This window comes from Dermacentor silvarum, chromosome 10, assembly GCF_013339745.2.
Source record: "Dermacentor silvarum isolate Dsil-2018 chromosome 10, BIME_Dsil_1.4, whole genome shotgun sequence".
NCBI classification, from domain to species: domain Eukaryota; kingdom Metazoa; phylum Arthropoda; class Arachnida; order Ixodida; family Ixodidae; genus Dermacentor; species Dermacentor silvarum.
Genome location: NC_051163.1, coordinates 17,979,136 through 17,992,275, shown reverse-complemented (window position 1 = coordinate 17,992,275; position 13,140 = coordinate 17,979,136). Strand labels below are relative to the sequence as shown.

Here is a 13,140-nt window from a genome sequence, read left to right as displayed (position 1 = left end):
GGACAGTGGAAGCCTCAATCTAGTTACTTTAGCGTTGATCTGATGTTTCAGCAAGAGGATATGACTTCGTAAAGACAACTGATCTGTTTTTAGCAGGAATGAAAAAAGTTATTGTCCTAACAGAAGCAAGTTAATAAACTCTGCTGAGGAAAGCAGTTGTTGCCGGACGGAGATAAGTCCTACTGAAGAAATATATAAACTAAGGAAAGCAGTTGACATAAACTTTGACACGAAATGCCCTAGCGAAGCCTAGTCCTTTTGCCGAATCGCTGGCTGCAGACAAAAAGGTCTCCAGGCTGACTCTTCTTCGCTCCACGTGGACTTAGTACAACAGTGTGGAAGGTCAGACACGTTCGTCTGACACACATTTTCAAGCGTTCATCTCCCTCAAAAAAAAAAAAGAAAAGAAAGAAAACCTTCTGGAGCGCGCCACGCATAGGGTCACCCCTGCTTGGCCCGAGACTTCGACTCACGGCCAACTGTAGGGGAAAGTGTGAAACGCTATACGCGGGACGATCCCAAGATTAGTTTGCTTGTCGATTGTACGCTTCTATACCGAGCCACGCTGTGTCAGCCGGTTTCCATCACTACAGTGAGCAGTGGGGAGAGAAAACTCAAGGTGGCGATCTCGCTGCCCAAGTGAGAGACGCCCACTCTGCGGTGGCGTCGTCGTTCTGCGCGCGAAGGGAGGTGGAATGCACAACAGCGCCCCGGAGAAACAACAGAGCCATCATTCGCCGATCGTCGGGGATCGGGCTCAGTAAGCCAGCAGTGCGGGCATCGTCCACTTCTGCTCACTGCCATCATCGGTCCAGTCATGGCAACGACACGCTTCTTAGTGTTTCCCTTCGCCATCTTTCTGATCGTCTTGTGCGTTTTCATGGCCATCCCCAGTTTAGGTACGTGATCCACGTGGTTTATTTTTGCTTGTACTGCTACGGCTAGGACTTGCTAGCAGAGATTAGAGTTCAATTCATGTGTTGTCCTACATGTTCAGTACTTTCAGCCTTGAACTAGACTAAGTTTGCTATTATTAGGTTGCACCAGTATATGCTTGACTCATATCACAGACAGTAGTTATGAGCTAAAAAAATTTGTCGACCCTGTCTGTTAATTGGTACGTTGGTTAGTTTGTTCGTCGCGTCTCGATTAAAGCGTGCTACAACGCAACGTAAAAACAAAATGACATCTCAGCAGGTATGGGTATAGGATCGACGCAAAGATTACGCGTTTTTAATCCGCCAGTGAGTCATGACCACTTTGCGCCTACCGACAAATGATACTTGCATTAGGCACTGACATTGCGCACTCGTCATCTCGTGCACTGTACTACAACACAGTTGATTGAGAAGCGGTGCCTCCACCCAGGTTCACGTTGGGCTGCGCGTGCTGCATACGAGCTTCACAGGCAAATGCGCAATAATATTGTGCCCGGAGGAACTACGAACTGACTAGAAGCCACCTTTCGGAGGGCTCGATAAGTGGGCGTGCCTTGCATGCCGCGCCTACCAATAGATGGCGCTGCGGAGGGCACCCGTCGGGCGGCTTCGTGGAAGCTGCATGTTTCTCCAGAATTCAGAGAGCCTCGTAACAATGTCAAGGAAATTACAGTAATTCTTTAGTCTCATCTGCAGTTCTCTCAAATCCTTTCAAGACTGCAGGGTAGTTCTCAAGTTCATGTGGAAGTCTTCAAACGCATCGAAGAGTTCGGGTACCTTATAAGGTGCTCTTCACAGTAATTGATTTAGAGTATTCACAGTGTCAGGGGTGTCTGGGAATTTAAGTCCGAATGAGAGCCCTATACACAACGTCGGGTCTCGCGTCTGTTCTGCACCGAGTAACGTGGCGTGAACGAAAGAAAATTGCGACTGTCTTACAACACTGCAGGTATAAACAAGAGTTCACGGTTTCACAACTGCTGAAGAAAGAAACATGAGAAATCAAATGAGAAAGATGAGCAGGCCATATTCGTTGATGCAAAAGTCGTGACAGGTTAACTATCTACAACATCGGCTGGACATCCACATAGGTCTTTGACTTTTAGGAAGGCTGTCATAACGTGTTTTAAGTGGGAGTTATGAATTTTCGGAATGTTATAGCATCTCAAGAAGTCGAGTATTGTAGGACGGGAAAATGTTCGTCATCCTAATTGACGGTGGAGTAGTACTGGAGTCTAAATGTTCGTTTTATCCGTCCCATTACATGCAATGCCTCGTAACTTGAGACGTTTAATAAACTTGAAAGAATGCCAACGCAACATAAATCCATAAAAAAGGAGATGTTAAAGTATTGAAGAAGAATGAACACATTAGTTTGCTTTGAGTAACTGAAAACAAACAATCTTTTTTTTTTTTTTTTCGTGTGCGTAAGCCTTGCTCCCTTTGTAATGAGAACACTATTAAGCAATGCAAATTACAATTTAAATATGTTTCAGAGGCGAAAGAAGTCGACCAGCAGGTGGTGAAGAAGCTTCGCCAAAACTTGACTGATTCAGCAAAATACGACAAAAACTACCAGCCACTCAACAGTCATGCGTCCGACACAATAGTCAACTTCACAGTCTATGCCAAGCAGCTGAGGTACATGGTGAGTACCCAAAAGGAACAGTCGGTGGTGGCGTTTTCATAAATTTCTAAGTAAACGAAGGCCTATGTTCCCCGCAAAAACCCAGGGTTAGGTCCCAGCTTTGAGTAACTAGCAGAGCACAAATACTTCTAAATTTCAGTTGCTTATTTCAACTATTATAAGAATCAATTTCTTCTTATTTTATTCCGAACTGTAGCTAACTACATCGAAATTGGTTAAGCTTCTCCATTGAGAAAGCAACCGTCTATTTCATATGTATGCGCCCAAAGAGGAAAACTGTTCTTGGGTCACCCTAGCTGAAGTTACATCTAAAAGTTGAGCGTACCTTGCTTCATTCCTCCAGTATTTGCTTGATACTAACTTTCCTTGATGAGAACATTCCTTACTATTCCCAGATGCCTGACTGGGACTACATGTCGCTTTCAGCATTCGTCTGCATGGTAAGTCAATTTGAATGCAATACTTAATTAAGACGCTCTACTTTCACACACATAAAAACCAGCTTTAAAGCAACAATATGCTGTACTTTTTTTCTTTTGAACAACCTAACACCTGATAACAGTATACGAAGCGAAACCATGTAAAATTATTTTAATTAAATCGTCTACCACAGGACTTTGGTGTAATGTTTACTCCGAGAACGAAAGATTGACCTATAGTTAGGTCGAGTTGGTGGTTTCGTTACAGAGTAACTAAAGATAAGTTTTAGTAAAGCTAGAAAGGTAGACCATATTTCAAAAGTTGTAAATAGATCGACGTAAAAAGGCTCAAGACGCCAAATGAGTAGCGATGACATCGCAATGTTCCTACAGTGGCTTGCCGTGACGTGATGTCTTTTTGAGAGCGTCTACTCTGAGATAGAAAGTTCTGACGAATGAAAGAGGCACTAGATTGCCTTGTAAAACAAGCATAGACTCAGCCTAGAAACTTCTTCAGACACTTCCTGACAAGAAGTCCTAAGTGCACGAAATTACCGTGAGATCACAGACGTCAATTTGATTTAATCGGTGTGGCTATAGGGCGTGGAAATTGAAAAAGGAAGTTTTCGTTGTCTCCGCTAACAAACAACCATTTTTTAGCCATGGTTACGAAATAATAATCCTACTATTCAAAAGTTATTCACGGTTTCCTTGTAGTTTCAGTTGTTGATGTTTACCTGGGAAAACAAATCTAGGAAGAGGTGACCATCCGAAACATCAAGTAGCCCTCGCTGAACAAGGCAACGCTGCTCGTGGCCTCTTATCGCATGACAAAAGCGTGCACCACAGCTTAAATATGGGCGATGCTCACAAAACACCTTCGATACGTGAAAGCCTCCAATCATACACAGCGTACGTTACAAACATCACCTCGAGCTATAGTGAGTATTAGAATTAGTGTACCCGATCAGTTCAGCGTACTCAGAAATAGTGGCAGTGCCGCATATACGCGCAGAAACCAAAACTGCACTTGGATTCCATTGGAATCTTTCTGCACTCTCCTTTTTTTTTTTTTTTTTAGTTACGTTTGGCCAATAAATTCGCCTATCTTTGTGTCCCCTATTTCTAAAACCCCCTAATATGGCCCAAATCTGACTGCACATGTTCAGAAAGCCAACGAGGACACACGAACGAACACGAAATAACCGGAGAGAAACGCAACGGCCGCGAGTGTACGTTATTATTGCGAAAGTATTGTATGGCTCATGAAGGCGGAAAATCCGGCGGTGTGACCGGAGGAGATGCGACAAAAAGTCACGTGGTCACAGAGCCAGATCGCGGCGGTGGCCGGTCTATATAAAGCGCCGCGCGTCGCGGCTCTGACAGTCGGTGCGGTGATTTCGGTGAGTTCTATAGTACACTCAAATTGCCCACTCCCAAAATTGGATTAAGGTGGATGAAAGTGGATTAAGGTGGATCAAAGTGGATTAAGGCGGTGTAATGTGGTTTGAAGTTAATTAAGGTAGATTGAAGTGGATTAACGTGGATTGAAGTGGATTTTAGTGGATTATGGTGAAATATAAGGTGGGCTAACGTGGATTAAAGAAGATTACTGTGGAATAAAGTGGATTAAGGTGGATTACGGTGAGTTAAGGTCATTACAAATTAGAGCATGGTGGATTAAGTTAGAGTTTTAATTTAAGCTGATAACTTAGGGAAGTCATTATGCTTTCGCATTCAAATTACGTAAGGATACTTAAGTGACTGTCAATTTTTGTCGTTGTCTATGTTGAACGTTTTTCTTTCGGTACGTCCGCGGCTGGCCTTTTCGAGAGGATGATCAGTCATCAAGTTGGCCAACGTGTCCACTCTTACTGATTCATTCATTCATTGCGGATTGGAAATGCTGGCAACAGCTACAATTTGTCGTAAGCTTCTCTACAACGTTACATTATTAAATGAATTAAGGACGATGATTGGGGAACTGAAACAGTTAAGCTATTTCAGAAGTTCGAAAACAAACGCGGGACATTAAATAGCAATTAAAAAGAAGGGCGAGAATAATCCCACATTCCTCACAGTCTGACGTATAAACTTGCAAAACAGTCTCGTAGTGTTCGCAGGCATCGTTCTGCTCTTATTTCGTCCGGGCGTTCGTGTATCATCTGTTGTTCTTTTGCCACGCGTCCTGGGTCAGCACTGGATCGACGAAGGGCTGTCGTGGAACCCGAGCGAGTACGACGACATGCGCGAGGTGACATTCGGCGACAGCGAGGTTTGGACCCCGACGCTGTCGGTGCACGAGAGCTACGGCGTGTACGGCGTGCGCCTCTTCTCGGCCGTCAAGACCGACCACCACGGCAACGTCATCTGGTGCCCGCTGGTGACGTTCGGCATGCGCTGCACGATGGACCTGCGCGACTACCCGTACGACGAGCACCGGTGCGCCATGAACGTCTCCTCCTGGGCGCACGGCTACAAGGTCAAGCTCATCGGTGCGTGCACTTTTTTGCGCGGGTGTCGCGTCGAGGTTGTTCGAAAGAGCGTGCCCCATTCATTATTGCGATGACGTTTTTTCTTTCTCATCGTTTGCAGTAAAGCAGCGCTAACACGCGACACCGAACTATAGAAGCCACAGGACATTGCGCTGAATACCACTGAAAGGTTACCCGGGAAGGTTTTGAGGCATGAAATATCCTGTGAGAGCCTCAAACGGCACGTTAAAAAGCATTCAAAGGTATTAAAAAGAAAGTGAGGAGAGTTAGTGTCAGACACGTGTTATCATAAGCATAATATATACTTCTCTCTTCCTTCTACTCTTTCAATCCCCTTTTCCCCCTTCCCCAGTGTAGGGCAGCCTACCGAGCTCAGCCTGATTAACCTCCCTGCCTTTCCCTTGTGACTCTCTTCTCTCTCTCTGACCTGTGTACCTGGTTTTCTGTTCTGTTTCTTTTTGTATTTCGTTTCATGCCCCTTTAATGATCATAAACCCCCTTCTAGGCGATGAAGTCTCCGTATGGTAGTAAGCGCAGCGTTCTGCGTCGTCTCGTTCTGGGTCCCGTCGTGTTAGCGTCGTGTGCTTTCAAACATGTGGGAACTAGCTCACCTATTTATTTATTTATTTTATGTAGAGTCGCCTTATCATTGCTGTGGGTGTGGCCTCCGAGATCGGTTCACCGCGCTGCCCAAACGCGAAGGCCGTCGTATTTGCGAAGCAGCATTGTTCCCCGTCGTCAGATGGCGCCGCTACAGCTGTGCCATATATGTCATTGCTCCATTTTAGGTCGGACCTGAGGCACTGCTTTAGAAAAACGGCCAGTAGCGATCGTGTTAGCCAGTGCGTCAAAATAAACAGCAAAAATGGCGTGTACAAGATCATATCCGCGCTTATCATATACAGGGTGTTTCTGCGAACAGTTTCAAAACAGTTTAACAGTTCCCTGTGGCATTTAGCACAATTCTAGTTCATGAGCTCGTCCACTCGAAGAGGCGGACGTTACTTGCAGACAAAAAATTGAAATGCATATTCGACCAATTACCAAAGATTAACTAATTCAGTTTTTAATTATTTACCTTATGGTCCATGTTGCAATTTACAAATTCTAGCCCTGGAGTTCGCAAGGCGAATCCACTTGGAAAGAATTCTCAGGATGACATCAGTTTTGAGATATTCCCGAGCTTTGCGGAGAAATGCATTGGCGGTACAGTTACTTTCATAGCGAAACGTCGTTTTATGCATTGAAGCAGAAAAGTAACTGGAACGCCAATGCATTTCTCCGCAAAGTTCGGGAATATATCGAAACTGGGTGTCATCCTGAGAATTCGAAACACAGAACTAATATTCGAGTAACAATTGCAAGTTTATTCCACTTCACTACTGGCGTATATTATTGGTAGCGGCCTAATCGCGAACACGTCGCATTTATTTTAAAAAAATCGATAACAACACTTCGGTAACACGATAAAGTGTTTAAGACTTTGACGTTATACAAAGCACCACAAGATGTCGTTGCCAGCGTTGTTGTCTTATGCCTCTACGGTAACCCGGTAAACCGCAAACGGTAATAATTTCGCGGAAAAGCTAGAACTCTCGACTAACCCAAGCCGACGATTGCTTTGCGCGTCCTCAGGCAAGCTTGCCAAGAAGAACTTCGACCAGACGCATCCCGACTGGACCGGCTACTTCGAGTCCATGGACACGACCGAGTTCCAGCACCCAGAGCAGGGCGCCGACCCCGTACTCCGGTTCACGCTGTTCGTGAAGCGAAACGCTCCGGGCTACCACTTCACCGTGGTGCTTCCCTGCGTGGCCGTCTCCATCCTCACACTGTTCATCTTCTGGCTGCCGCCTTCGTCCGGCAAGAAGATCACGCTCGGCTGCGCCAGCATCGTCATCATCCTGCTCGTCATCCAGAACCTGAGGCACGACCTGGGCGACTCCGTCCACGTGCCACGCGTCGGTGAGTAGCGAACCTTGCGGAGCGAGAGTTTGCAGTTACAGAAAAGGTCTCGTGTGCGTTTCATAACGGCGAAGGTGCTTAAGTAAGCTTCGCCGCAGTACAGTTGTACATTGCGGTGAGATTGTTTAGCACGCGAAAAAAAAAAAAAAAGTGCAGATCCAACCCACACCCTGCGTCTGCTACAAACAAATACGTACCCTTCACCCGCCCGCCTCCACCTTATATTCCCTGAAGTCTGCAGTACTCCCAACTGCCGGTGCTGTGGCACTCACCCGGCTACGCTCCCGCATATGTTGTGGGAGTGCCCAGCACAGTACACACACATTAACACCACGACCCTCTGGTCGAGATTGCGTGAGGCTCTGCGGAGCTCAGCCCTCGACGACCAAACCTGGGTGACCCAGCATGCCCGTGAGGCGGCGGCGAGGCAAGCCCTCGATGTCCCCTCATGGGAGGCTTAGGCCCGGCCATCATAAAGTGCTGGTTCTACAATAAACGTTTATTCCTCCTCCTCCTCCTCCTCCTCCTCCTCCTCCTCCTCCTCGAACCCACATATGTTAGAACTTGAGAAGCAAGGCCTTCGAGAAGCGGTTAAATAAATGTAATGCAACTTATATCCTGCACGGCGTTTTGCACCGTAACGATTACCTGCCTGCCAGTGAAGACGGCAAGACGCGGAGACCCCCCCACCACGTCACCCACGTGACTGCGTATTATGTTGTCTGCGGGATTGGCCAACGCCTCCTAGGTAGCCCAAGGCCTGTGCATTTCGATCCATGACGTCACGCTACCTTGCCCGACTGCAATAGAACCTAATGGGGAGGATTCCGAGTACGCCGCGGTGATTTTGACGTCACTGCTGTCGACACACCGGGCTTGACAGTAGTGGAAATTTCGGTTCAAGTAGCATGACGTCATAAAGCAGAGTGCACAGGCCTGCTATCTAGGAGGCGTTGGAATTAAAATCCATATATATAAGAAAAGTACCGCCATCTACTCTTTCCTCCGCCGCCTCCTCTCCTAAAGCGCTTGCTTTTTTCTTTACTTTTTGCTTGCGAAAGCCAAGTCGACGGTGGCGCACCTAGAAAGTCCACGTTGAAGCTTTCAGGTCGGGCGCGCTCCGCCGCCGCCGCCTGCGACTGCGGCTGCGCAGAGGACTTTCAACATGGCTCGGAGGCGGAAAGAAAGAAAATATAAAGAAATGAAAAGCGCGCGCTATCATCGTCCAATCGGAGATACAGGAGAGAGAGAAGCGGCGTTTATCAAAGGATGGCGGTACTTTTCTTATATAGGGACTTTACTGTCTCCAGGGTAAGCGCGCCGACTAGCGCGGGCCGATCCTGGAGATAACGCATTCACAAACTGCATTTTACTCGGCGAAAGACCGAACCAAGCATATGCGCCACATCCAAAACTCCGGTAAAGTAGGAAAGTGGGCTAGCTTAGTCAGCGGATGGCTTCATGTGCGCTGCCTTCCAGCGCGCCTAGTGTTCTGGTAATCTCTAGTTTCCGAGTCCCGTTGAGGCGATAGGCAGCACGAAGCAGCCGCTTTTTGTCACAAAGTCTTTCGTTTAGAAGCTGTGTGGCGTGAGCGATGTATATTTTGTTATTTCAAATTGTTTTTGGTTCCGAAAGATTTCGAAGATGTGCCTAGGAAAAAGTTGCACAGGTAATCAGTATCATTGCGGTGGTTGCGTGATAGGCGACGAGGTGACGCTACTTCGAACACTGGCTCCATTTGCTGTACCTGCTTCGCTAACTTGAAGCATTACGAACATTCGTGGACATTTTCGACCAATACAAGAGCATAATGCATATATACTTGTCATGTGCGATGCACTATTGCCAACATAGAGCAATGCCTCCTTTACTAAATGCCTGCCGCGTCGCTCGTTTTCCCATTGGAGCGGAGGTTCCCGTAGTTCAGGGTGGTCGCGGAGAGACGGCGCTCGCTGCCGACCCTACTTCCTGTTGCGAAGGGAGTGACGATTACGAGACGAGGCTGGCGTGCGCTCGACCAATGGCTTGACGAGAGAGCGCGGGTCATGCCTCCGGGGTCGCAACAGACGCTGCTATAATCTCGGAGGCATTGCATAGAGTTTCATACAATTACTAGAGGGTACTGTGGCACTTAGTATCCACGGCAGCTGCAAGCAGAGTGGTGCAGCAAGCATGGGAATGTTGGGATAGTACACGGATTTGCCTAAACTTCATGCTTCCGGCTTCAAAACGGCTTCGTGACTTTGCAAAGTGACCATTTTCAAGAATGTACTGCGCTATACATAGTTAAGCTAACATTATTAAAATTGTCCGATGGCAAGACTCGCACACTGGACCTTTAGCACACAGACCCGATATTGAAACCACTACGTCATGGACGTATGGTCAAATGGAATCGCTGCAATTAGCAGCGATTATGTGTGTTCGCAGAGTCCTCTCACCTTCGGCACTTAAAAAAAAGAAGGTATAGATTGCTTAGACATTTAGGCCAATGAAGGCAGATGATGGGTAATAAACGAGACCACAAGAACGTCTGAAGCCATAAGCACAAATATAAGACAAATCCATGTACTAAACCATCATCTTCATGATGGCTGAACGGCCGTCGCACCAGAGTTGCCTCTGGTAATTATTGTAGGAAACTCTATGACTGAGATCGCAATTATACGGGCGCTCCAGCAGCAGGCCCGTGCACTCTGCTTTGTGACGTCATGCTACTTGGACCGAAATTTCTATTGCCAACACTAGCGTGACGAAAGCGGTGACGTCAGAATCACCACGGCTTGCTCGGGAGGGTCCCCCATTAGATTCTATGGCAGTCGGGCAACGTAGCATGACGTCACGGATCGAAGTGCACAGGCCGTGTGCTATCTAGGAGGCGTTGGCTCGAGGCGCATTCGCGCCGCCATTGTCCCGTAGCCCCGCTTACAGCGCATGCGCAAAACGTGCGCGTTGGTTTATGTTTGACTGCAAAAATAACGGCTCATGGTTGTTTTCCCAGCAGGAGTTATCTTACGTGCTGGGTCGCACCAACATGTCACCCCCACGTATGGTTAGAACACCGTCCGAGGAATTGAAGCGAAACGTTAAACCTTACTATCGCTGGCAATGATTGGCCCGTCCGGGGAAACTGCACGCTTTCTTGCGATAGCAACTGTATAGACACTCCAAGGAAATTTTCGGCGTCGGCGTTGCCGTGGGTCTCCGCATATACTTAGACTTGCTGTATATATATATATATATATATATATATATATATATATATATATATATATATATATACTTATTCATGCCGTAAATGCTGGTTATTATTGCTACACTGTTCCATCACAAAATTTGCTCGCACCAGGTCTTGTGTTCTTGGCTCAATTATTCCTCGGAATTTTCACAATGCGAGCCCACACAGACATGTCGTGAAACATAACATTCACAGCGCATGCCTTTTATCCTAAATATTCCCAGACTGATAAACAGTAAAAATGCGCAACAATGTCAGTGTTCAAACCGGAAAGCGATGCAATTTTACTCGCGCGGCTCTTTACCTGCAGTGTTGTGGCTCCTGTGCGATGTCATTTCAGCTCTTATGTATATATATATATATATATATATATATATATATATATATATATATATATATATATATATATATATTGTAACGAGTATACAAGAAGCAGTTGGAAAGAAGAGGAGGACGAAGTGCTTCTAGGCCTGGTTGCGCGCTCACCATCATCCATCTCCTGTAAATAAAGTCATTTCTGCCCAACTCTCCGTAACAGTTGTGGTGGAAGGTGCTGGGTAATCGACACCCGAAGACGGAGGTTATACCGCAAGTTCTTCGTCGAAGCCGCCGCCTTGCTGGACTTCCACCGAACCCAGCGGAGTTGGAGATGTCCCGCGACGCGGAAGAGCAACGGCCTGTTCCAGCCTCTGCCAGTTCTGCCCAGCAACTACGCGATGCACGTCCCTTCGCCGGAAAACCGGGCGAAGACGTCGATGAATGGCTCATCCATTACAAACGGGTGAGCGCCTACAACAAGTGGAATAGCACTTCCCAGCTTTCCAACGTTGTGTTCTTTCTTACGGATACCGCGTTGGTGTGGTTTGACAACAACGAGGAGACATTCACAACATGGGAAAGATTTGTTTCGCAAATCAAAGAGCGCTTCGGTGACTCCGTGACGAAAAAGAAAAGGGCAGAGCAGACGCTTTCACAACGCGCGCAAGTACCAGGCGAAACATGCATGACCTACATTGAGGAAGTGCTAAAACTCTGCAGGATGGTGGACTCTGGCATGTCCGAGGAAGACAAAGTCGGGCACATCCTAAAAGGAATCGCCGAGGACGTTTATAGCTTTCTGATTGCTAAAGACAACCTGGCCTCTGTCGCCGACGTCATCCGGCACTGCCGCACGTTCGAGCAGCTTAAGACGAGGCGCGTTACGCCGAAGTTTGGCAGATTAGCCAACGTTACGACCGTTGCAAGCATAGATAACGACCAGTCGCTCGATTTTGCTTCAACGATCCGTCAATAGTTCGAGAAGAGCTCAGCCTGCACTCACAAGTGACTCACCGCGATACTTATCACCCATGCTCGTCCCCAGCTGTTGAGACAACCGTTTCATCCTTCTCCGAGTATCCAGCGGAATATAGACTCCCGCCTCGACAGCCACCACTTGTTTACGAAAGCGGCGCTCCCTCTGACGCTCGATCACGATGGGCAGAGCCACGGTATTATCGCCAAGGCCCCGTGACTTATGATACCGGAACGCGACCAGAGCAACGTCGACCCTACTACCAGGACCCCAATTACGACCGATACAACCGATCCCAGCGAACACCGGAGGCGAGTTACCCAAGAGAGAACGAACTCGCTTACCGCCCACAGAGAGCAAGCATTGGTTTTGAAGAGTATACAGTGAACCGTGACCCTCCCGTGTGCTACAGCTGCGGTTCCACGGGACACATAGCTCGTTACTGTCGCCAACACCGTCAGCCACGAAGGACACCGCCGATGTTTTCGCCACCTGGAACCCGTACTTCGCACGACCCATGGACCAGTTCACTTCCCACGGACCGTTTCTCGCGCGAGATCAGACGCAGCGATTCGCCAGCGTCTGACCGCAGCCTGACACCACCAATTAACCGTCCTCGTCGTTCTCCGTCCCCTCGGCGCCGTGCATCTTCGCCCCCGCCGGGAAACTAGCATCCGCGGCCGATGGAGGTGAGGTCGCCGGACGGTCTTTGGATGAAATACCTCTGCCTGCTGTGATGATCAAAAACAAAGTGAATGTGCTAGTTAACGGATTGCCGACCTCTGCTTTAGTTGATACTGGTGCGAATGTGTCTGTCATGAGCCTCGCTTTCAAGAACCGCCTAGGGCACAAAGTTATGTTTTCATGGGACGATGCCGTTACCTTTCGTGGAGTGGGCGGAGAGTGGCTCCACCCCCTCGGTGTTTGCGCTGTAAGTGTTACGTTGGCTGGGAAAGTGTTTGTGTCGGAGTTTTTAGTCCTTGCCCGCTGTTCGCACGATGTAATTCTCGGCATAGATTTCCTTCAACACTGCGGCGCTTCTGTGGACTGTGGAAATGGTGAAATCCATGTGAACGAGGTGCTTTTACCCGCGCTTTCTGAACAAAGCTCGTGTGACGAAGAAAGGAATACACTCAGTGTGCT

At 47.7% G+C, this 13,140-nt stretch overlaps 1 protein-coding gene across 1 annotated transcript in view; it reads left to right on the top strand.

The window, feature by feature from the left end:
- The first annotated feature begins 676 nt into the window (after nucleotides 1-676).
- LOC119466028 (neuronal acetylcholine receptor subunit beta-2-like) overlaps nucleotides 677-13,140 on the top strand; it is a 27,434-nt gene continuing 14,970 nt past the window's right edge. The window contains 3 exon segments of the mRNA XM_049656972.1: nucleotides 677-899; nucleotides 2,435-2,586; nucleotides 2,982-3,026. Of these exon segments, the coding sequence (XP_049512929.1) occupies nucleotides 818-899; nucleotides 2,435-2,586; nucleotides 2,982-3,026 (279 nt within the window). The 5' untranslated portion in view covers nucleotides 677-817.